The sequence below is a fragment of the Mustelus asterias genome, chromosome 9, assembly GCF_964213995.1.
Source record: "Mustelus asterias chromosome 9, sMusAst1.hap1.1, whole genome shotgun sequence".
Classification (NCBI taxonomy): domain Eukaryota; kingdom Metazoa; phylum Chordata; class Chondrichthyes; order Carcharhiniformes; family Triakidae; genus Mustelus; species Mustelus asterias.
The window spans coordinates 91736291-91761932 of record NC_135809.1 but is presented as its reverse complement, the minus strand read 5'-3'; the positions used below and the strand labels follow the sequence as shown (position 1 = coordinate 91761932).

The window sequence follows — 25642 nt, the reverse complement described above, 5'->3', positions numbered from 1 at the left end:
TGTACTTCCATTGTCTAAAAACAAAAATGATTTGATTTTTAAATAATCTTTATGAATGGAACCATTTTTTCCACTATTACTTATCACATTTTCCTATCATCCCATTTGTTTCACTGACAATCTTACCTTCAAGTAATGCAACATACTTTAGTAACAATATAGCATTAAAGACAAAGATGAGGAAGAATTTCTTCTCTCATTGGGTTGTGAATCTATGTAATTCTTTACCGTGGAGGGCTGTAGAGGCTGGGTCGTTAAGCATAGTCAAGGCTGAGATAGACAGATTTTTAATCAGGAAGGGAATCGAAGGCAATGGGGGTAAGTTGGAAAAGTGGAGTTGAGAATTATCAAATCAATCATGATCTCACTGGGCGGCAGAGCAGACTCAATGGGCCAAACAGCTCACTTCTGCTCCTACAGCTTATGGTCTAACCTCTCCATTGCCAAATGGCAGCCAATGTTGATAGGCGTACAATGGGTCTTTGAGTAAAGAACAGAAAATTCAGAGATAACAAAATGCATTAGAGAGTATAAAGGTTAATTAGCATACTTCAAACCTGCAAAGAGGCAAAATGAATGTGAACGAGAGAATCTGACATGGAAATATAGAAGTTGCTGAAAGGATATTCAGCACTGCAGACACATGAGAGGAAATGTTCTTTGGCGTATATGTAAACTTTAATTGGAATAATGTCATTTGACTTTATTTTGCATTCTGACAAAAGGTCTCCATCCAAATCAGTAACTTTCTTTTCTCTTCTCAATTTTTTAATTTTGTTGCATTTTCTGATTATTTTTAATTTGCAATTTTCACGTTTTCTCCTTTTTAGCTCTAGATTTCCTCCCCCAAAAGTACAGTAAATGTTTGAATTCATTGCTCCGGGGCAATCGTTTGCTACACTGAAAACATGCTGCCAGAGACATGGGGAAACTAAGAAATTATATAAGCGCTCACGAAACACATCAGCAAATCAATCAGATCTGAAAGGTAAAATCCAGACCATGAACCTGCCTTGTTCGTTCCCAAGATGTCGGCGTACTAACTGTAGATGCCATCATTTCATGTTCAATTTCATTTTCTTGGTATGTCACTTTATTTTTAAATCGGCTTTCAGTAAGCTGCATCCATCAATATGTCATTTCGAACCTCAACTTATCAACAGTTTTTATTTCACACAGATATAACCGGTATTTCTTTTATAAATATTTGAAAACTTCAACATAAAAAAATCCAGGCCAACCCACACTCATCGGTTTTAAGTTCTGTAAAAGTGGGTTCCGCCCATTTATTTCAACATTTGAACATTTATTTCCCCCTCTGAAAGGTCCCAGGCCAGACTCGAGTCAAAGCTGATTTTAAGCTGCCGATTCTCCTGCAGCGGTTCTCTCAGCTCATGGGCCCGGGGGAAGGGAATTCACCCGGTTCCTCCAACTCGAGCCAAGACCCGAGGCCTGCCAGCAGATCCCCGCCACTCTCTGCTTCCCAAGTCCTTAACTCAGTCTCTTCACTTCCCCCCAACTCGGCACAACTCTTATACCCACAAACTCCCGCTCACTCACCTGATTAAACTCTTCATCCGCGTAAATGTCGATCAGATCGGCTCCTTCGGCCATTCCCCCAGCCGCGCCGTGCGCACACGGACAATCAAACACCCGGACACCTTTCAGGGACGGACCAGGCCGAGTCGGAGAGACGGACCCTCCAGCCCGCGGACACAGAACCGACTTCCGCCCCGCTGTTGACACAGAACCGACTTCCGCCCCGCTCGCCGTAACAAGAGCCGAACACAGGAGCTCTCCTCCTCAGTAACTGGCTGTAACATTGCAAATGTGAAGCTTTCCTTGCCCTCTCGCCAGGGATACTTTCCAGTAAATCCAGAATAACGTCTGTTACCTTGAAGAAGGTGGAAGATGTCGGTGGTGCGGAATGTGAGTAAAAGCGGCAGACAGCCGGGGAGCTGGGTTTAATTTTCAACAAGGATATGCATTCAGGCCTCGGAAAGGCGCTGCTCAGATTCACCAGAACCATACTGGGGCTAAAAGGGTTAAAGTCAAAAATCACAGAATTGTTATTGCACAGGAGGAGGCCATTCGGCCCATCGCATTTGCACTGGATCCCAAAATGAGTATCATCACTTAGTGCCATTCCCCTGCCTTTGGGCTCCTGTTCCTATACGTAATATGAAAGGGAAAAAACTGTGCAGTCCCACTTTAATTGTGCCTTCAATAACATGGAAAATAGGAGCAGGAGTAGACCCTTTGGACTTTCCCACCATTCAATATGATCATAGCCTGATCCCACCTTCCCCTTGTATCCTTTGATCCCTTTTGCCCCAAGAACTATACTTAACTCCTTCTTGAAAACATACAATGTTTTGGCCTCAATTACTTTTTGTGGTGGAGAATTCCACAGGCTCACCATTCTGGGGTAAGAAATTTCTCTTCATTTCAGTCCTAAAAGGTTTACCCCTCATCCCTTAGCCTATGTTCTCTGGTTCTGGATTTCCCCCACCATTGGGAACAACCTTTCTGCATCTACTCTATCTAGTCCTGTTAGAATTTTATAGATTTTTATGAGGTCATTATGCCTACAGTGCAGAAGGAGGCCATTGAGCCTGCACCGACGACAATCCCACCCTACATTCCCCACATTCTTCTGAACTCTAACCAACTCAATCTCTCCATGTACATCATTCCCACCATCCCTGAATCAGTCTGGTAAACCTTTGCTGCACTCTCTCTATAGCAAGAACATTCTTTTTCAGATAGGGAGACCAAAACTGCACACCAGCTCACACAATGATGAGACGAAGGACAGGAAAGATAGAGAATCTGGTGAAATGGTGCAATGACAATAATCTCTCCCTCAATGTCAGTGAAACGAAGGAGGCGCACTGGAGGACATGCCCCTGTCTACATCAACGGTGATGAAGTGGAAATGGTCAAGAGCTTCAAGTTTCTAGGTGTCCAGATCACCAACCTGTCTTGGTCCTTTCATGTTGGCCTTATAGTTAAGAATGCCCACCAACGCCTCGACTTTCTCAGGAGGCTAAGGAAATTTGCACGTGCACTACAACTCTCACCAATATTACAGATGCACCATTGAAAGCATCCTTTCCGGATGTATCACAGCTTGGTATGGCTCCTACTTTGACCAAGAAACTATAAAGGATTGTGAACGTAGCCCAGTCCATCATGCAAACCAGCCTCCCATCCATTGACTCAGTGTGCACTTCCTGCTGCCTCGGGAAACCAGCCAGCATAATCAAAGACCCCACACACCTGGACATACTCTCTTCCACCTTCTTCCATCGGGAAAAATATACACAAGTCTGAGGTCATGTGCCAACCGTCTCAGGAACAGCTCTGCTGCCATCAGACTTTTGAATGGACCTACCTTATATTAAGTTGATCTTTCTCTTCACCCTGGCTATGACTGTAACACTATATTCTGCATCCTCTCCTTTCCTTCTCCCCTATGTACTCTAATGAATGGTAAGTTTTGTCTATAGCACGCAAGAAACAATACTTTTCTCTGTATCCCAATACATGTGACAATAAATCAAATCAAAATTCCAGGTGTAGCCTTACCAATACATCTCTGCTCCTGTACTTGAATCCTCTCGCTATGAAGGCCAACATACCATTTACCTACTTTACTGCCTGCTGCATCTGCATGCTTAACTTCAGCGTCTGGTGTACAAGAATAACTAGGTCTCATGGCACATTCCCCTCTCTCAACATGTGCATCTCTTGAGATTTTTCATCAGTATTTTGGGATCATATTCCACAATCTGGTTGATCTTCTATGAAATCTGTAAGCTGGTTGCCTTGAATTTATCACAGTAATAAGAAAATGATGAAAAAATGAAAAATTATAAATTTGAAATGAGAGAAAATGTTGGTAATGCACAATGCATCATTTATGAAAAGAATTTCAGTTTTAATCAGAGCTCTGGATATTAAAAGTGGGTAATGATCTAAATGCTTTGCCCAAACGTTTGGTTAAAGCAGATTTAATAGAAACTTTTAAATGGGAATTGGATAAATAGCTGTAGGGGAGAAAATTGCAGGGCGATGGAGAAAAAGTAGGTGAGTGGGTTTAATTGGATAATGCTTTCAAAGCATTCACATAGGCACAATAGACTGAATGGTCTCCTTCAGTAAAATTATATACTCTAAAGTTACGTACTCATCCAGCTATGATCTACTATCTCCACTCTACTGTTGGTGACAGAAACTTCAGCTGTTGTATCTTAGTACACTGTATCACCATTTGTAGATAACTAATTGAGCCCAGGTAATACAGTCAGTCAGACTATGCAATGCCTCATTGTAATGTGTACAAAAATCATAATGAGGGAATCTTTTTAACTGATAATAGACTCCAATTTCAGGATATTTGACAATCAGTTGATAATCAAGAGATATTCAAGAGCTCAGGAAGCGATTAATATGCTGAGGATTGACAGAATCTCCATCTTGTCCCTTTGCAGGTTCTGAGCCTGTCCAGACAAAACGTTATACGTACTGTACTTGGTGCTTGCTCTGTCCGAGCATATCGTGGAGATACTCCTGATGATGAAATGAGAGACATTTTTCAGATACTGCTGCCTCCATGGGAAGAGCGAACCAATGAGCCACTGGATACAAAGCGAGCACGTCTGCTGTATGAGAGCCGCAAGCGGGGAATGCTAGAGAACTGCATCCTACTGAGGTAAAAAAAGTGGACTTTGAATTTGAAGATCTGAATTATCATCTGCTTTGGTGTTTAACTAACTGGCAACGGCATTGTCTCATGGTTATACTGCTTTTTCCAGTTGTAATGTTTCTCGTGGCACTTTGCTGAATGCTATTTGAGACAATGTAGAAGCTTTTTTTCATTCATTCATAGGAACGTGGGTGTCGCTGTCTAGGCCAGCATTTATTCTCGATCCCTAATTGCCCTTGAGAAGGTGGTAGTGAGCTGCTTCCTTGAACCGCTGCAATCTACATGGTGTAGTACACCTACAGTGCAGTTAGGGAGTGAGTTCCAGGATGTTGACCAAGTGACGCTGAAGGAACAGCGATATATATTCAAGTCAGGATGATGCGTGCAGGTGGCGGTATTCCCATGTAGCTGCTGCCCCTATCCTTTTAGATGGCAGCAGTCTTGAATTTGGAAGGAGCTAAGGAGGATTGAATTCCTGCAGGGCATCTTGTAGATGGTACACACTGCTGCCACTGTGCATAGGTAGTGGAGGAAATGAATATTTGTGGATGGGATACCAATCAAGCAGACTGCTCTGTCCTGGATGGTGTTGAGTTCGTCCAGGCAAGTGGCCCATATTCCATCATACAACTGACTTGTGCCCTGTAGATGGTGGACAGACTTGAGAGTCAGGAGGTGAGTTACTCCCCACAGGATTCCTAGCCTCTGACCTGCTCTTTTAGCCACAGTATTCATATGGCAAGTCCAGTTCAATTTCCAGTCGATGGTAACCCCCAGGATGTTGATAGTGTGCGATTTAGCAATGATAATGCTATTGATTGTCAAGTGGGTGATTGTGAGATTTTCTCTTGTTTGAGATGGCCATTGCCTGGCACTTGCATGGTGCAAATGTTACTTGCCAATTGTCTGTCCAAGCCTGGATATTGTACTGGCCTGAATGTATTAGGAGATCATAGAAACCCTACAGTGCAGAAGGAGGCCATTCGGCCCATCGAGTCTGCACCGACCACAATCCCACCGAGGCCCTACCCCCACATATTTACCCGCTAATCCCTCTAACCTACGCATCTTAGGACTCTAAGGGGCAATTTTTTAACCTGGCCAATCAACCTAACCTGCACATCTTTGGACTGTGGGAGGAAACCCACGCAGACACGAGGAGAATGTGCAAACTCCACACAGACAGTGACCCGAGCCGGGAATCGAACCCGGGACCCTGGAGCTGTGAAGCAGCAGTGCTAACCACTGCGCTACCATGCCACCCCATGGGCAGATGGGCTGCTTCAATATCTGAATCATCATGAATAGGGTTGAACATTGTAAAATCATCAGCGAACATCCCCACTTCTGACCTTATGATGGAAGAAAGATCATTAATGAAGCAGCTGAAGATCTGTGATGCTGGGGACCTATGCAGCGTTTCACCTAACTTGAGAATATTTAATATAAAAACAGAAAATATTCTGAGACTGAGATGATTGACTTCCAACATCCACAACCATTTTTCTTTGCATTGAGTATGACTCCAGCCAACAGAGAGATTTCCCCCTGCAATCATTGACTGTAGTCTTGCTAGGGCTCGTTGATGGCACACTCAGTCAAATGCTGCCTTGATGTTAAGGACAGTCACTCTTACCTTACCTCTGGAGTTCAGCTGTTTTATTCATGTTTGAACCAAGGCTGTCATGAGGTCAGGAACTGAGTGGCCCTGTCAGGATCCAACCTAAGCATCAATGAGTATATTATTGTTAAGCAAATGCTGCTTGATAGCACTTTTGACCCCTTTCATCACTTTAATGATTGAAAGTAGACTGATGGGGTGATAATTGGCCAGGCTGGATTTGTCCTGCTTTTTGTGCACCGGACATACATAAATTTCCACATTGTCGGGTAGATGACAACGTTGCAGCCATACTGGAACAGCTTGGCTAGGGGCTTGGCAAGTTCAGGAGCACAAGTCTTCAGTACTATTGCCGTAATATTGTCAGGGCCCATAGCCTTTGTAGTATACCGCGCCTTCAGCCATTTCTTGATATCACATGGAGTGTGAAGACTGGTATCTGTGATGCTGGGGACCTCTGCAGCGTTTCACCTAACTTGAGAATATTTAATATAAAAACAGAAAATAATGGAGATACTCAGCAGGTCTGGCAACTGTGGAGAAACAATTAATGTTTCAAGTCCCGACCATTCATCAGAATACTTACTACTAGTACTGGTGCTAATACCCAAAATACAAAATAGTCCCTACTGCTGACAAAATAAAATTAATCACATATATCTGACATTGAATAAGAACAAAACTGCCTAAATGCAAGATAAAAACAGAAAATGCTAGAAATATTCAGCAGGTCAGGCAACATCTATGGCGAGAAACAGAGTTAACATTACAGGTCGATAACTAATGACTCTCATACACTAGAGCTAGAAATTAAAAACAATGTTTTGATTACAATGGGTTATGCTTGATAACTTTCTTATTTCAGTTTCTTTGCCAAACAATATCTAAATAAAATGACAGCGAAGCAACTGAGCTTGTATGATAAACTGATAAATCAACCAACCAATGATTGGGACATTTACTACTGGATAACAGGTATGTACAGACAAACAATGCTCCCTCTTCGCTTGCCTTATTCCCCAACCTCAAAATTAGAAAGTAATTAGTTATTGTATAGTAAATAGTTGATTTATGAATTGCTTTTATGTTTTAACTTCATCCAAAAAAGTAATTCCCAACCTCCAATGATTCAATGGATAAGTGTGGCATGTTGTGGTACTAACCTTTAGAGAACAGGAACATCTGTCAGTATTACACTGTTAGCAGATAACTGAGGCATAAATGAGAGCAGTATAATTAGTCTCATTGTCTCAGTCCTCAGGAGGGAAAAACTATTTAAGGATATCGCTGTTGATATGCACCCTTAGAAACATGACATAGTGCCAAGGAGCAAAACTCCTTCCTGGCACTGAAGCAGATTGCTTTACCACTATACCAGTTCAGATTAGCTAACTCAGGCAATGCTGTAGATAAAACTGTTCCCTTTGGGTTTTACACAAAAGTCAGCATTAAGGAAGTTGAGGGAGGAAAGCAGCCTTTACAATTGCACTATTTTGTGCTTGAACCAGCAGCTTAAGAACTTTTTTCCAGGTCCTTGTATTAGCAATTTACATTTGATTATTATCCAATAATTCCTGAAGATGTTGATGGTCCTCAGTCAGCTTGCCTGTAATATCCTTAATAGTCAAGTAGATACCCATTGTCTAAATTCACATATGAAATATAAGACATTTTCTCATGCTGAAGGGCTGTTGAATATTATGAAGTTGTAACCCAAAAGACGAGCCATCAGAAAAGGGAGGAAATCTGCCATTCACCCATCATCCAATTTAAATTTTTCAAAATTTAATCATTAGGTAGTAATTGTGCTGTTTGTGGGTTGAAGAGGGTATTGGGATCAATCTGCAGTCTCATAGTCAATCTGGAGCTTAGACACACTATATAGGTTGTGATTTTTGTGACCTTTGTTTTTTATCATCTTCACCTGAACAGAAACCAAGCCAACTCCTCCAGAATTTGATAATGAAGTAATGACCTTGCTGAAGGAGTTCACCAAAAATCGCAACATGGAGCAAAGGATAGGGCAGCCTGCTCTCGATTATCTCTTTGAGAACAAAAATTAATATCGGATTACTTGCTCATAAATGGACTGCTGATAATTGTTTTACTTAAGATCTGCAGTTAAAATAAACAAATTCAGAAGTTTAAATATTAACAAGTTTAATACCTTTAAAAATGAGTGCGGTATCACTGCCTACTTTTGAGGTGTGAGTCACTACCTGTTTATATATGAGCTCAACGGGATCTTATTCAACAAAGTTCCAGCCCCTGAAATATCAGTAGTTTTGTTTCGGAACTGATTGACTTCTGTCAAATTCTTTGGCCAAAATTGAACTATTTATAGCATTATACAAAAAAGATTGAAGCTGATCGTTTGAAAATAAATAAGCCGGTTTTCTGAAAGATGGCCTGATCTCTTTTATACAATCATAGAATAATTACAGCACAAGAGAAGGCCATTCGGCCTGTCAAGTCCATGTCAGCTCTCTAAGAACAATCCACCTAATCCCACTCCACCTGTCCAAAATAGCTCAATAGTTAGGTGTAGCATGTGGATGGTATTGGACTGAGTTATTCGAGGTCAACCTAAGTGAGTTAGCTGATCTCAGCAAGGGACCATGATTTGTAATCGTACACTACCTCCTTCCTCTGCCACCAATTCAAAAATTACTTATATAAATTTACAGCATGAAGGGAGGTCATTCAGTTCATCATTATCTGTTCTAGCCAATAAAAAGCTATCCAGTCTCATCCTACTTTCCATAACTTGGTCTGTAAGATTGTGGGTTACGATACTTCAAGTGCATACCCAAGTACTTTTTAAGTTTAATCAGGGTGAACAAGGCAATCTAGTGTTCAGATCTCTTGCACCTGATCACTTCTAAAATTCAGAGAACAAAGGATCAAGTTGATCAAACAGTAGGTCTTCAATTAAAGTCGTTGCATTCCTGAAAATTGTGACTTTTAAATGAAATAACTTCAAGTAAATCAAAGGTTCCCACAGGAATCGATGTTAAAACCGAAATTAATTTATTTTGGCCAATTCTCACCCCATGTACAAATTGGAAAAACTGCACAACAAATGTGTAGTACTGTTTATTCCTAGTAAAATACTATATAAATTCAATTAACACTCAGTGATAAGGTGCACCAGCTCTCCAAATAAGCATTTAGTGCCATTCTCCTGCTTATTCCCAATACTCTTTCACATTGGTTCTCTTCAAATAATTATTCAAGTCCTCTAAATTGATCAGTCTCTCTTTCTTCTTAGGCAATATCTTGGGTTTGGGGATGACTTGACTTTGGTTCATTGGGTTCAGAGATAACTTCGAAGTTTAATGTGGGATCTGCAAACTGCTACATGTAGGTCAGCTGTTTCTTGGATGGTAAGTTAAAGGAGTTGTTTGGAGGTTTTTGCATTCTCACTGCCATCTTGACCTCTCTTCCACATGTTTCGGTGTCTTCCCAAATGAAGATTCTCCCAATTTGGTCTGGCACCATGAGTCAGTAATGTTTGACCTCTTCAGCAATATTTTAAGCACATCTCTAAAGCATTACACTGGCTTTAAAATGGCCTTTAAAATGGTGTGCAAAGATGATGAATAATGATACTAATTCACAATTTAAGATGTAAATCGAGGCTACTGGCCCTAAAAGCAGCACAATTTTAAAGCAAACAGGACTACTAAAATGGGACTTGCTGTAGTTGAATAGCCTGCCAGATGTGTGTCCAGGTGCTTACACAGACCTGTTCAAGATCCCAAAAGGTCTTTGTCACCAACAGAACTGCATAACTGAAATATGGAGCAGAAAAAGTGCCTGTCTATAAAAGTTGACAGTGGACAGTGATCATTGACTGTTAAGTCAATTCACTTGATGTTTGTCCACAGTTTAAGTGGGACTTAGCACAAAATTTCCATGTACCCACTACTGCACCCCACCAATTGGTTAATAGCTGGAAAAAGAATATCTTACTATAGAACAACCAGAATTTAATCGAGATTTCTATTCGGTATAAATGCTTTTATTGTGATACAAATATTATAAAACTGTTACAACTTATGATCTGAAACATCCTTGGAACTTGTATTCTCTTCAGAAAATTCCATTTCCCTCCAAATGAGCTGAAATTAAGAATAATCATGATCTCAGTGAATTGACGACAAAATGACATCATTCACTGCAGAGCACAAAGCTTGGGTGGATGCCGGTTCAACGCCACTGCCGCAGCCCAGCTCCCAATCTGAAGAATATTGAGTGCAAGATAGTGTCTGGTATATCTTAGTGCGGGGAACAATACCAGCAACATGCGGGCAATCAGTGGATCCTCCTGGCTGCAGGTATCAGATAAAACGGAGGTCAGAAATACATAGGAGAAACTTACCCAAAAATCCCCTACAAAAATAAAATTTAAATATAAAAAATGTAGTTTTGATCCTATTGACGCAAACTGCAAATAGCTCCAGATGGTGGGAATGTCTTGGTAGCCTAAACAAATGATGCGTCATTCCAGTCACATCATGCGTAGAACCTGGGCAAAATACAAGATAAGATATACCATAATGTCTTTGAACAGCACTACTGAAATCAAATTGAAAAGATAGTCCAGTAAAGTTCAAAACATTGAAGAATACTTCCCGCTTGCTTAAAGTGAAGTCATTATCCACAAATAAGAGTATATGTGAAAGCCATTTTATATATCTGAGCTGGATTTAACTCCACATCCAGCACTGAAAGAATAGCATCTAACACTATACCACTTCCACAGTTACGTTTCAAAATCTATCCAATGTTTCTTTTGCTAATTTCTGCTAACTCCTAGGATAATCATCTAGTAGCTCATCCAAGACAGGAATTGTTGGCTAATTGAGTACAAGATGAATCAGTGAGTCAGACTAAGTAGTTACTCTCTGGGATTGAGTTGTAAACACAGTAAGAAGTCTCACAACACCAGGTTAAAGTCCAACAGGTTTATTTGGTAGCACAAGTTTTCAGAGCACTGCTCCTTCATCAGGTGAGTTGACTCACCTGATGAAGGAGCAGCGCTCCGAAAGCTTGTGCTACCAAATAAACCTGTTGGACTTTAACCTGGTGTTGTGAGACTTCTTACTGTGCTTACCCCAGTCCAATGCCAGCATCTCTATATCATTGAGTTGTAACCCAGTCAAGAAAGAATAAGTTCCTCTGATGTCCAAATGCTTTTTAGGGTTCTGTGTAAATTGAGTTTGGGTCACAATCCAAGTCCTGGTAAATTTTTGTCCAGAACACACAACTACATATAATTCAGTACAAATTGGTACTTTTACTCCAATAGATTGTTGGTGTGAGAAATGGGAATTTTTTACAAGAGGGGTACTTACTTCTGAGGCTGAAGCACATTTCTATCCTGGAATCGAGGTTTTATTTTGTATCTAACCCATTAAAAGCCAACCTAGAAATGTTCCATGGATCATTCAGGAAGATTTGCTCTGCATCTAACCATCTTATCCACAACTTGGAAGTATTACACCTTACCATTCCATGTGCAACCTTGGATTGTGTATGATACAGTTTTGATGGTATTTTTCTGTAACAACTCTGTATCTTAAATTGAAAGCTCAAAATGGAAGCTTTCTATTTGCCACCCTCACCTAAAGCATGAAAAAAAACTGTATTCCAAAAATGTTTGTACAATATTAAGCCACATGTACTGTTCCACCAGGAATCAGAGGATTGTGATCAGGAATGGAAACCCTGACTGATGTCAACTTTTAACACTCATAAGGTCCTTACTGAAATAAACATATGAGAGGGATTGAACCTAATCTATTTGGTTCAATCACACACTCCCTTTACTAATTGAGCCAGTTACAGTATTCCAACAGGTACATTAAACTCCTAAATGATGTGTCCTTGTGGGAAAAAAAGGTGACAGTTAGCAGCTATCAATGCTGTATTAGTGTCATTGACTTCAGAACTTAAAATTAGATCCAATTGATCAAATTACCTGGCAAAAGCTGAAATGACAATTATATCCAATATCCCCTCCAGTCCATAGGTTACCAGGAGGATTGCATTGATTATTACATCTGCTTTCAACACATAGGTCTGCCAGAACAAGAAGTACAGACAAAGCAACAGATTTCCAATTGTCAGGACCAGGCTAGTAACAATTGGAACCGCCTCTTCCGTCAGGTTACCTTTTAAACCTAGGGAAAGAACAGAGCTTCAACACCTCAACTTTGGAGACCCATTACATTTAAAGTCACATGCACATACAATTTTATTGTATGCAAACCCAAAGCAGCCATATAGCTTAATGTAGCACTAAGCCATATAGACCAGAAGATCTCCGGTTCAAGCTATGTCTGTGCCAACTTAGCTGGTTTCGTATTTGGAGCACAATTCATCTCAGCACAGGTGAGCTACGAAAGAGAAATATGCCTGCTCCAGATCACTATCTAATGACTCCTGCTGCGATAGGTGGCTTTATAGATATTGGCTTGACAGATCAATTACTTGTTCTTGGTTTTCACATGCTTCTAAAGAAGTAAAAAAATTCAAAATCTTTTCATGATACTTTATCAAAAATGGTGTGGTTAACAGCCTGTTTGACACCCTCCTGGACCAAGCAACCCGCTTCATTCACACCCCTTCCACAAACTCCCTCCCTAACAGCATTTTGGATGTAGCTACACCACAGGACTGCAGCAGTTCATGAAAGCAACTCACCACCACTTTCTCAAAGGGAAATAAGGATGGGCAATAAATGCTGGCCTAGCCAGCAAAGCCTATATCCCTTGAATAATTTTTTTTAAAAACTGCTGTCACTGAGGCCTTCTGCTTATTTAACTGCAGCTTATTTACTTCAGAGGATGACTGACTGTTGTTAACTCTAACTTCTCTCACATTCTGCCATGTCCATGACAAAGCTGTCTGGCAAGCTATGTTGAAAATTAACTTTGGCAATGTCATCAACTTACTGTGAATGTGTTGACTTTTTAAACCAAATGAAATCTGTCTTGTAACATGTTCTCTTGAAATTCTCCAAAATTGCAATAAATAGCAACTTTTTCAAAAACATGATAAACTCTCCAAAGTCTTCACTGGGCAACTCATTCCTTGCTCTGAAACAATAGCTTTCTGCGACCTCCAATCACTTGGGACTGTAGTGCCATTCGCCAGTGGCTTGGCCTTCGTCTTTGATGTTGCAAGCAAATTCGTGAGCAGCTCAAGAATCTCTAAATACTCCAGACACTCTCAGGCATGGCTGCACATCCCAGTCTCTCAATAATACCTGCTGAGGCAGCCACCTTTGGTCAATCTATCCATCTCTAAAACCAGATTTTGAAACCTATTCTCACAGAAAGAACACTCAGTTGGTTAGCTGGAAGCTTTTCCAACCCAAATTAGCTTGGCTAGGGAATCGGTATCCCATCTTGTTGCCAGACTGTGATATCCTCCCAGAATAGAAGCTGTACAACATGGAATCTGGTAAAAAAGTGAAATTAGTTTAATCCAGTTGTACATATATACATACATACACAAGTGGCCTGACAGGAGGGCACTATTTCACATAAGAATAAAAAAAAAAGAGCTATTAATCTATCAAGGCAATATCTACAAAGCCACCCATTCCAGCAGGAGTTATTAGATAGTGATCAGGAGCATGAACTTTTCCCTTTCCAAGGTCACCTGTACTGAAGTGAATTATGCCTCGAATACTTCCCTTGTTGAATCAATAAGTTGGCAGAAATTAGAAATGGAGATACACTCATGTCAAGGAACCTGGATATTTCACTACCTGCTGATATTGTGCAATCAAGCAATCAAATGTACAACAACTTCACAAAAGATTAATTTAAAAGTATACTTTTGAGAATTCAATTAAGATTTTTTTGAAAAAGACAAATCTCTTTTTACTGTTGGGTGTTAAATTCTTGATTGTTTTCCTGTTTGAATTTACAATAATAAAACTAGCTACCTGAAATAAAGTTTATTTTGTGTAAAACAAAATTGTGTACTTAGTGAAGACATGTATAATGATGATCAAAACCACTGATTTACAGTTTCCACAGAAAATTGGGCAACGATATGGAACTTGATCCCCAAAACAGGAGCAAAAATCCCAAAGCAACATGGAACAAAAACACAAATTGATTTATCCATTCCTGATGATCCACTGTGTTACATGGCATGACGCCACTAGTTAGAAAAGCAATGGATAACGTAATAGTATATCTGGTGTAGTAATTCAGCCAAGGCCAGTTCCCCGTCACCAGAAACCCTTCTTGGAAACCAAAAGAAGAGTCGCACCCCCGACTTACAACAAGCAAGTCTGTACCTGGGGGCCTACAACAACAGTCCGGGTTAGAGCAATAGATATTAATCACCCGCAGCTCATTTCCCATTGGATTTCCTCAATAAAGAAGTTCATACTTCACAAAGCCAATGGGGAGATCTATTGATGACTCCCTGTGTCCTTCATGGATGTCATAACATCTGGTATTATATTTAGTACATATCTATCACACCTTAAAGCATCAGATTTGCAATCACTATCACACAAAAAACATGTTTCAAACTCGTACCCAATTGGCAGAAAGTAATCTTTATAAATTAACAATTTATTATTTAAGAAAGTGTAAAAAAAGAAATTCAATCCTGCTGTCTTTCAAACATAGATAACCTACCTATACTCTTCCTAAGGGAAGGAACAAATCGAGGAAAACTTCAACAGTAACAATTAGCACCAAAATGACCACAGATTTCTGAGCACTAGCCTTTGAAAAGACAAGTGGGGCTGAACACAATTACAACTAAATATCAAAACCGTGCTCAAATTCCAGGCTACCAGTAGTAATACCACAGAGCATCAATTGGGTGATACAACATAATTTAAAGCAACATCTTACCAAGATATAGCCTTATCACTTCCAGTATTACCATGAGAATCAGAAGAATCAGATCCAAGGCCAGATTACCATCTGGAAAACTGAAAGCTTGACCTAAAACGTGAAAAGAAAATAATTCCTTGACTCAATGCTTTAAATACTATGATTATAAATAGTTATAGCAAAACAGTTACAAATGTAAAACTTACTTTTGTAGATAACCATTAGCAAAGTAGCAAGAAAATAAAATGAATAATAAAACATGTTGAAATAATAAACTATCTGTAGAGGGATGGAGGAGAGCTGTTGTGATGTGGTTAAGGAATATTGCTGCAATGAAAACTACAAATATTATCTTAGACAATTTTACAGGACCAAGTGTACTGAGTTTTCATCCAGGATTTCTGACCTGGTATCTGGAAATTATGAAGAGAGAAACCGGATAACAAAAGTCTAATTTTTAAATCAGAAGTCCACTTTTTCCAACTAATTTGTGTGTTTTATAACAAGGGAAAACATTTCTGCTCCACATTCAATGCACTGAAATCATAAATGTGAGTGCAAAAAGCGATTTATGATTTTACAGTACATTGCAAAATAAATCATCCACTGCAGAGTTCAGTTATTGATGTCTTTGGACTTCTGCTGACTTTTTAAACACCAAAAGGCAAAAGCCAGAAGTCAGGTAAAGCCATGATTCTACCGTAAACTCTGTCTCTGTTCCGCTGACAGTATATATTCTGAACTGGCTGGATTTTCTAGATTCCTAGATCAAAATCACAGAGCTCCCCTACCTAGTAGCAATTAGGAGTACCTTCACCAAATAGACAGCAATGGGTCAAGAAGGCAGCCTATCACCACCTTCTTAAAGACAACTAGAAATGGGCAATAAATGCTGGCCTTGGAAATGTCTCATGTTAAGCAAAAATGAATTAAGAAAATTGGTAAAACATGGCAACCCAACTTGCTAAAAATTACAAACTACTGTAAGTACTGTAATGATGTGGAGATGCCAGCGTTGGACTGGGTTAAACACAGTAAGAAGTCTCACAACAGCAGGTTAAAGTCCAACAGGTTTATATGGTAGCAAAAGCCACTAGCTTTCGGAGCGCTCGCTGCTCCTTCGTCAGGTGAGTGGGATTTCAGTTCACAAACAGGGCATATAAAGACACAAACTCAATTTACAAAATAATGGTTGGAATGCGAGTCTTTACAGGTAATCAAGTCTTAAAGGTGCAGACAATGTGAGTGGAGAGAGCGGTAAGCACAGATTAAAGAGATGTGTATTGTCTCCAGACAGGACAGTTAGTGAGATTTTGCAAGCCCAGGCAAGTCGTGGGGTTTAAGATAGTGTGACATGAACCCAAGATCCCGGTTGAGGCCATCATCATGTTTGCGGAACTTGGCTATCAGTCTCTGCTCAGCGACTCTGCGTTGTCATAACACACGACAACGCAGAGTCGCTGAGCAGAGACTGATAGCCAAGTTCCGCACACATGAGGACTGCCTCAACCAGGATCTTGGGTTCATGTCACACTATCTTAAACCCCACGACTTGCCTGGGCTTGCAAAATCTCACTAACTGTCCTGTCTGGAGACAATACACATCTCTTTAACCTGTGCTTAACGCTCTCTCCACTCACATTGTCTGTACCTTTAAGACTTGATTACCTGTAAAAACTCGCATTCCAACCATTATCTTGTAAATTGAGTTTGTGTCTTTATATGCCCTGTTTGTGAACAGAACTCCCACTCACCTGACGAAGGGGCAGCGCTCCGAAAGCTAGTGGCTTTTGTTACCAAATAAACCTGTTGGACTTTAACCTGGTGTTGTGAGACTTCTTACAATAAGTACTGTAAGCAGCCCTTGTTCCATGCAGGAAACAGATGGAAACCACCAGTCACTGATTCTTTTTGTTTTTGCAACTAAGTTACAAAGATAAAATCTCATACTTACCTCTCAAGTTTAGTCTAAAACAGCTGAGAATTCATTTTCTCATTCCTGAAAATGGGATTTAAAATAGAAAATGCTGATTCCCAGAGAGGGGATTGCTCAATCAATCTATTGAGGCGCATTGAAAAGATGTCCTGCTTAATACTTAATACCAGATTTTTTTTTAAAATTCTGAGAGGTGACTTAATTTAATACATCTTCTAATGTGGCCACTACGTGCAGCAAATAGGTCCGGGTCTGTGCTTTGTTAAATGTTATCAACTCAGTTGGCAGCAGTGCTGATACAATTGATCGTTTTCCTCTTTTGGGCGGCAAAAATCAGCCACGATTCCCACTGCCAACACATCCAATGCCCACTGCTGGAAAGGACAGCATTGAGTTTGACTCTCCATAGTTAAACAATCTGCTGCCACTCACCACAAAGGATCAATAATTTGTATTTATATACTTCTTTTAAGTAAATATCTCAAGGCCATTCCCAAATTTCAAGCAAATAGCAGGCTGCAGAATAGTTAGATAACAAAAGGAATGTGCAAAAAGATTGATTTTGAAGAGAATCAAACTGCAGTTGCTCACAAATAAAAATAATCTATTTGAGCAAGATGTTGGAGTTATTCCATTAGCTTTGGACCCAACAGAATTATCATAGCTGAATACCCCACCATCAACATCCTGGGGATCATCTTTAACCAAAAACTTAACTAGACCAGCCATATAAATGCTATGGCAACAACAGGAGATCAGAGGCTAAGAATTCTGCAGTGCATACTCACCTGATTCAACAAAGCCTATCCATCATTGACAGGGCACAATTCAGGGAATATGATAGAATATTCACCAAGTGCCTTGATGAGTGCAGCTCTCCAACAACACTGAAGAAACTCGCATCATCCAGGACAAAACATCCCACTTGATCAATACCCACCTACTACTTTAAACGTTAACTCTCCACTACTGGCTCATAGTGGCAGCAGTACATACCATCTACAAGATGCACTCACCAAGGCTCCTTCAACACCCTTCCAAACCTTCCATTTCTACCACCTAGAGGAACAAGGGCAGCAGACACATGGGAACATTACCAACTACAAGTTTCTCTCCATGCCACACATCACTTTGGAACTATGTCACTGTTTCTTGAAAGCCACCAAGTCAAAATCTTATATCTCCCTCTCTAATAGCACTGTGAATGTATCTAGACCAGATGGATTGTACTGGTTCACCATCACTGACTCAAGGGGAGTTAGGAATGCTAACCTTGCCAGAGAGGCTCACCTCCCAGGAACAAATCATAAAATGCAAGAGTTAGCAATAACTGACAGAAATGTTTTTGAATTACTTAAAAATGTGTGAAACCAAAAACACAAAATGGCAGATTGGAAGGCAGAATGCATTTTCTCTGAAGAAGAACTTCTCCTTCACAGACTCACAAGGAAACTCCTCAATCACCACACCAACCCCAAATGTTAACTGCCGTTGGTACATTGTGGAATACATTTTGTATTAGAATTCATGCCTTTAAGAGAGCTGAGCTGGGCTTGTGTTTGACGAATCTACTGGACTTTTATGAAGATGTCACTAGTGCGGTTGACAGAGGGGAACCGGTGGATGTGGTGTTTTTAGATTTCCAGAAGGCGTTCGATAAGGTGCCTCACAAAAGGTTGCTGCAGAAGATTGGGGTACACGGAGTTAGGGGTAAGGTATTGGCGTGGATTGGGGATTGGCTATCTAACAGGAAGCAGAGAGTTGGGATAAATGGGTGCTTTTCTGGTTGGCAGTTGGTGACCAGTGGCGTGCCGCAGGGATCGGTGCTGGGGCCTCAATTGTTTACCATTTACATAGATGATCTGGAGGAGGGGACTGAATGTAGGGTATTCAAGTTTGTTGATGACACGAAGGTGAGTGGGAAAGCGAATTGCGTGGAGGACGCGGAAAGTCTGCAGAGAGATTTGGATAGGCTGAGCGAGTGGGCGAGGATCTGGCAGATGGAATATAACGTTAGCAAATGTGAGGTTATCCACTTTGGAAGAAATAATAGTAAATTGGAATATTATTTAAATGGAGAAAAATTACATCGTGCGACTGTGCAGAAGGACCTGGGGATCCTTGTGCACGAATCGCAAAAACTCAGTCTGCAGGTGCAGCAGGTGATCAAGAAGGCGAATGGAATGTTGGCCTTTATCGCGAGGGGGATAGAATATAAAAGCAGGGAGGTCTTGCTACAACTGTACAAGGCACTGGTGAGGCCGCAACTGGAGTACTGTGTGCAGTTTTGGTCCCCTTATTTGCGAAAGGATATATTGGCCTTGGAGGGAGTGCAGAGAAGGTTCACCAGGTTGATACCGGAGATGAGGGGTGTGGCTTATGAGGAGAGATTAAACAGATTGGGTCTGTACTCGTTGGAGTTTAGAAGGATGAGGGGTGATCTTATAGAGACATATAAGATAATGAAGGGGCTGGATAGGGTAGAGGTGGAGAGATTCTTTCCACTTAGAAGGGAAACCAGAACTAGAGGGCACAGCCTCAAAATAAGGGGGGGCCGGTTCAGAACAGAGTTGAGGGGGAACTTCTTCTCTCAGAGGGTAGTGAATCTCTGGAATTCTCTGCCCATTGAAGTGGTGGAGGCTTCCTCGTTGAATATGTTTAAATCACGGGTAGATAGTTTTCTGATCGATAAGGGAATTAGGGGTTATGGGGAGCAGGCAGGTAAGTGGAACTGATTCGCTTCAGATCAGCCATGATCTTGTTGAATGGCGGGGCAGGCTCGAAGGGCCAGATGGCCTACTCCTGCTCCTATTTCTTATGTTCTTATGGACTGCAAGACGTCAGCTCCTGAAACTGGGTGGCACACTTCATTTTATTCCAAAGGATACAACAACAGCAGATTTCACTGTAAAGCAAAACAGAGAATTAATAATACTAATGTAAACAAAATACTTAATATTAATTAGTACCAATATACTAAAGGGAAAAAAAATTTAAGCTAATACTCTTTTAACTTTCTCCAGCGTACTTATGTTTTTAAATTTACCATCTCAAATTGTTCACCCTCTACCAGCACATATGGCAAAACCTTTAACCATTAGACGTAACTCTAAAGTTGTTCAACTCAAAATGCTCTCTCTAGACACAGCCTAAGTTGATGGAAGGGCTGAGAGACAATGATCTAAGGTGATTAGCAAAAAAACTGGAAGCACAATAACTGAATCTTTAATTAAAACTTAGCTTTTTCAATTTGATAATTGTCATAGAAATATAAAATATCCTATTTGAATCAGACAAGAAGGCTGGTAATTTTCATGAGAAACAGCGGCATTTAATAATAGGCTAACTGAGGAAAAAAAATTCCACATATGCATCCCTAGATTCCACGACTGATTTGGATTTTCAATTTATCTCAACAACCACAGTGAAAACACTACAAACTGTAATAGACCCCTGGATTAAAGAGGAAAACAAGCAAATTAAAGAAAAACTTGTTTACGTTGTGAGTGGTTGTGATCTGGAATGCACTACCTGAGGGTGTAATGGAGGCAGATTCTATTATATCTTTGAAAGGGGGCATTACCTGAAGAGAAAAAGTTTGCAGGAATAAGAGGAAAGGTGGGGCAGTAAGACTAACAGAGCTCCTCTTGCAGAGAGACAGCACATTCATGACAAGAGAAGCGGCTTCCTCCCGTGCACTGTAACCATTCTATGATCTTTCTACAATAACCATTTCTTGGAGGTGATTGAGCCAGACACCAATTTCATCAACGTGATTTTGCATATATAGATGATTTCCAAATTAATTTATACTAGCTGTTTGGCAAATAGGGTTTATTTTGATTTGATTTATTATTGTCACATGTATTGGTATACAGTGAAAAGTATTGTTTCTTGCACGCTCTACAAAGCATACTATACATAGAGAAGGAGTGCAGAATATAGTATTACAGTCATAGCTAGAGTGTAGAGAAAGATCAACTTAATGCAAGGTAAGTCCATTCAAAAGTCTGATGGCAGCAGGGAAGAAGCTGTTCTTGAGTCGGTTGGGTACATGTCCTCAGACTTTTGTACCTTTTTCCCAATGAAAGAAGGTGGAAGAGAGTATGTCCGGGGTGCATGGGGTCCTTCATTATGTTGGCGGCTTTTCTGAAGCAACGGGAAATGTAGAAAGGTCAATGGGTGGGAGGCTGGTTTGAGTGATGGACTGGGCTTCATTCACGACCCTTTGTAGTTTCTTGCGGTCTTGGACAGAGCAGGAGCCATACTAAGCTGTGATACAACCAGAAAGAATGCTTTCTTTGATGCATCTGTAAAGGTTGGTGAGAGTCAAAGCGGACATGCCAAATTTCCTTAGTCTTCTGAGAAAGTAGAGGCGTTGGTGGCCTTTCTTAATTCTAGTGTCGGCATTGGGGGAACGAGGACATGTTGTTGGTGATCTGGACACCTAAAAACCTGAAGCTCTCAAGCATTTCTACTTCGTCCCCATTGATGCAGAGGGGCATATCCTCCACTATGCTTCCTGAAGTTGATGACTAACTCTTTCATTTTGTTGACATTGAGGGAGAGATATTGTCATCGCATTAGTGAATATCTTTTCCATGATATGCCAATAATGCCAAGTTTGCAATATCAGTATTGTCATCCGCTGGCTGATAATGCAGCAAGTGAGATTTAATGATTAAAATAAAGAAACCAAAATATTGCACAGATGGCGCAGCTGGAAAAGGCAGCAAGTAACTGAGCATTTAATTTCAAAACATCCCAAATTCGATTCCCAGTCTGTATAGTCAGCTGATCTAAATTGAGATATTGCATTCTCAGCATCCTAGGCTATTAAAAAAGTGAAGAAATATTTGTCAGGATTCCCACTCCAGATCGCTATCCTATTATTCTTGTCGCAAAAATATAGATATTGGGAAAATATGCCTACCATCTAGCCGCAGTTTGGGGGAAACTCACTATCTCAGCTCAAACACAAAGATATCAAGAGGATTATTAATACCCGTAAAACTAGACCCAACAAGGATAGGATCTTTAGGATAGGATTGGGATGCTTGAGGTAGAAATAAACATTATTCTGCATGTCTCCATTAAAAATTAAGTGAAATCCCCAATGCATTTGTAACGCGCTTTAAAATGTTTTCACCAAATCATTTTACAATGTGCAACAAAGTTCGTCTCCTTAAAATCAAAGCAAATTTCTCAGTCGGTGCGGCTCCGACTGCGATCTCTCACAAACCCCAATCTTTAAACTCAATCGTATTATTGTAGAGTTATTTAGGGCGACCAAGAGCACTTTGGTTGGGATAGCAACGCGTCCACTGCTCCCCCACCTTTTCGCAGCGCCATCTCTTCGACCACGAGTCCTCCAGTATCCCATCATTCCGCGCAAATGGTCACGTCAAGGGATCACTGCACCCAGACAGGAGAGCGCCCCCTAAGCGCGGGGAGGACAAATGTCTTTATTTAGCAAAGGTCAGGAAAGTGCTTTAGGAAGCTCAAAGCCGTTTGCTGACTCAATTAGATATCTATTCATCATAAAAGGAAGGCTGGAAATGTGCAAAAAATATACAATATGCTGCAGATATACCTAAGCACAAAAGTGAACACTGATGCTCCAGTGCACTACTGAGGGAGTGCTGCACTAAGGTGCTGCTTGTCGGATGAAACATTAAATTGAAGCTCCATCTGCAATTAATAGGTGCCTCCACCTAAAACTTTGATCTATAATGTACAATCAACTGGCCATTCCTTTTCAACAACAAAAACAGAAAATACTGGAAAATCTCAGCAGGTCTGACTGACAGCATCTATGGAGAGAGAATAGACGTTTTGCACAGATGCTGTCAGTCAGACCTAAGATTTTCCAGCATTTTCTGTTTTTATTTCAGATTCCAGCATCCGCAGTATTTTGCTTTTGTCTGGCTATTCCTTTCATTAAGTCATTTTGTTTTTGATTGACCACAGAGGGACGACTCAGCTGGTTTAAGGCCCCACACAAGCCTTCACCCAATCTATTTAAACCTAACAGTATATTTTACTTTCTCCCTCTGGAGCTTCCGGACATCTTCAACCTTGATTAGGAATCAACAAAATTAACATAAAGCAAATAACAGCGATGAAGAAAATAAAAATGGCTTGCATTTATAAAGCACCTTTCATGACCGGACGTCCCAAAGCACTTTATGTCTAATGAAGTACTTTTAAAAGTACAGTCAATGTAATTGGGAACATGACAGCCAAAATCTCCCACAATCAGTAAGGTGATAATTACCAGATAATCTGTAAATGTGATGTTAGTTAAGGGATAAAGATTAGTCAGGACATTGGGGATAACGCCTCTGCTCTTCAAAACAATGTTTGGAATAGTTTACATCCACCAGAAATTGCAGATGGAGCTTCAATTTAATGTCTCATCCAAAAATCTACAACTTAGACAGTACAGCACTCAGTAGTGCACTGGAGCATCAGTGTTGATTTTTGTGTATAAGTGCCAGAATGTGTTGATTTAGGGCAGCCAGTATATTGATTTATTAATTCATTGGTATCTGCTTAGCTCTGTTGTAATATTCATCAGTAACCTTTTACTATTGTTTGCAAAGTGATGCGTGTGCTTTGTACAATACAAATTTAATTTTCTTGCTATAATTGCATATAATGTAAAAGTTAGGTTGATTGGCTATGCTAAATTGTACCTTGGTGTCAGGGAGATTGGCAGGGTAAATACATGAGGTTATGGGGATAGGGACTGAGTGGGATTGTTGTCGGTGCAGGCTCTATGGGCCGAATGGCCTCTTTCTACACCATAGGGATTCTATGAAAAATAAAATATTTTGATGTAATGTAAATATTTCCAGTTTATTCTATCCATTAATTTACAATCTATTATTGTAGCCACAGCTTCTACTTTTTTATTCATTCATGGGATGTGGGCGTCACTGGATGGGCCAGTATTTATTGCCCATCCCTAATTGCCTTTGAACTGTGTGGCTTGCTAGCCTATTTCAGAGGACATCTAAGAGTCAATGACATTGCTGTGGGTCTGGAGTCACATGTAGGTCAGGCCAGGTAAGGATGGCAGATTTCTTTCCAGCAAGTATATTAGTGAATCAGATGGGTTTTCATGACAATCAACAATGGTTGCATTGTCATTATTAGACTTTTAATTCCAGGGTTTTAAAAAAAAAATGAATTCAAATTTCACTGTGCCATGGTGGGATTCAAACTCAGATTCCCACAGCATTATTTCGGGTATCCGTATCGCTATGTCAGTGAAAGCAACAAGTTCATAAACATGATGAATTGGTGTGAGGATTAATAATCATAGGCAGGATTCAATTATAAGCATTAAGGAAAGAAAATGCAAGAAGCTAAGCAATATCTAGTTTAGTGTAAGATGTTGAAAGGTATTTTTATTTGAAGAGAAAGGAGAAGCTGGGTAGTGCAAAGGATAGAATTAGGGTCATTCCTTTGAAGCTATAGGTCGTACCATCAAAGTTGTAGCTCCCTTTTCCATATGAAGTAAAGTTAAACTTTATTTATTAGTAAAGTTTATTTATTAGTTACAAGTAAGGTTTACCTTAATCCTGCAATGAAGTTACTGTGAAATTCCCCTAGTCGCCACAGTCCGGCGCTTGTTCGGGTCAATGCACCTAACCAGCACATCTTTGAATGTGGGAGGAAACCCAAACAGACACGGGGAGATTGTGCAAACTCCACACAGACAGTGACCCAAGCCGGGAATCGAACCCTGGTCCTTGGCGCTGTGCAGCAGCAGTGCTAACCACTGTGCTACCGTGCTGCCCCATATACTTGTGTTTTGTTTTTTTAGAAGCACATGTAAGATCTCTGGATGATAGATTACTCAGACAGTCACAAGTGTGACTCAAATCTGCAGACTCTGTCACATGTGGTATGGCTGTCGTACAGCTTTAAAGGACCCTGTTCAACAATTATTGGCACAGTGCAAACTACGAAAAGTGTCTTTGAGGTTTTCTATAATAAAAATGCAGAAAAGGAAAAAGGTTGCCTCCACCACACCATAAACATATTTTTGAGTGTATATTATAAAAATTCTATCAAATCTGTTAATTCCTTTGTATATCTCGAGGCTGGTTGGGAAGTTGAGGACTGGGACCTATAATCTCCAAGAATTAGAGAGAGAACTTTCAGGAGTGAAATTAGGAAACATTCGGCAGGATTCTCAGCCTCCTTGCGGCGTGTTTCTCAGTGGTGGGAGGCAGCCCGCCATTGGCCCGTGGCAGGATCTTCTGCTTTCGCTGTTGCAAATGGGATGTCCCATTGAATCCACCTACGTCGCCAGGAAATCCATGGCAGGGGAGCGCTGTTGGCAGGACCAGAAGATCTTGCCAGCATGAAGAGCCAGAAGATCTCGCCCACAATGTACAACAGTAGGAGTTGGAAGCTCTCTTTGATTAATATTTGACCTAACATCAATTGTTGTTTATTTTAAATCTGAGCTTGATAAGATTTGG

General features: G+C 40.4%; 3 protein-coding genes across 6 annotated transcripts in view; 1 reads left to right on the top strand and 2 right to left on the bottom strand.

Moving 5' to 3' along the window:
• The window catches only part of LOC144498823 (cleavage and polyadenylation specificity factor subunit 7-like), an 82263-nt gene extending 80578 nt beyond the window's left edge, over window positions 1-1685 (bottom strand). For both annotated transcript variants that reach the window (XM_078220543.1, XM_078220544.1), the window contains exon 1: window positions 1561-1685. In XM_078220543.1, coding sequence (XP_078076669.1) covers window positions 1561-1614 — 54 coding nt within the window. In that variant the 5' untranslated portion in view covers window positions 1615-1685. The remainder of the gene's footprint in view (window positions 1-1560) is intronic.
• Window positions 1686-1711: 26 nt separating this feature from the next.
• sdhaf2 (succinate dehydrogenase complex assembly factor 2) overlaps window positions 1712-25642 on the top strand; it is a 67837-nt gene continuing 43906 nt past the window's right edge. Inside the window, exons 1-4 of one of the 2 annotated variants that reach the window (XM_078220538.1) lie at window positions 1712-1929; window positions 4497-4717; window positions 7198-7307; window positions 8265-9718. In XM_078220538.1, coding sequence (XP_078076664.1) covers window positions 1912-1929; window positions 4497-4717; window positions 7198-7307; window positions 8265-8395 — 480 coding nt within the window. In that variant the 5' untranslated portion in view covers window positions 1712-1911 and the 3' untranslated portion in view covers window positions 8396-9718. The remainder of the gene's footprint in view (window positions 1930-4496; window positions 4718-7197; window positions 7308-8264; window positions 9719-25642) is intronic. The other variant, XM_078220539.1, reaches the window with a different exon arrangement.
• On the bottom strand, window positions 10343-22517 carry LOC144498822 (transmembrane protein 80-like). Of its 2 annotated transcripts, XM_078220540.1 has the most exons (6): window positions 22481-22511; window positions 20033-20049; window positions 15415-15508; window positions 15227-15319; window positions 12319-12520; window positions 10343-10863 (listed from the first exon to the last, which is right to left on the bottom strand). In XM_078220540.1, the coding sequence occupies exons 1-6, from the start codon at window positions 22494-22496 to the stop codon at window positions 10851-10853; spliced, it is 435 nt and encodes a 144-aa protein (XP_078076666.1). In that variant the 5' UTR covers window positions 22497-22511; the 3' UTR covers window positions 10343-10850. The 2 variants fall into 2 exon arrangements, with proteins under 2 accessions (XP_078076666.1, XP_078076668.1); XM_078220542.1 differs by lacking the exon at window positions 12319-12520 and having other exon boundaries at window positions 22481-22517.

Coding starts and splice junctions, on each gene's coding strand:
- LOC144498822 (XM_078220540.1), bottom strand. Junction 15,320..15,414: donor GCTAATGGTTATCTACAAAA/GTAAGTTTTACA, acceptor TTCACGTTTTAG/GTCAAGCTTTCAGTTTTCCA. Junction 12,521..15,226: donor AGTGATAAGGCTATATCTTG/GTAAGATGTTGC, acceptor TTCTTTCCCTAG/GTTTAAAAGGTAACCTGACG.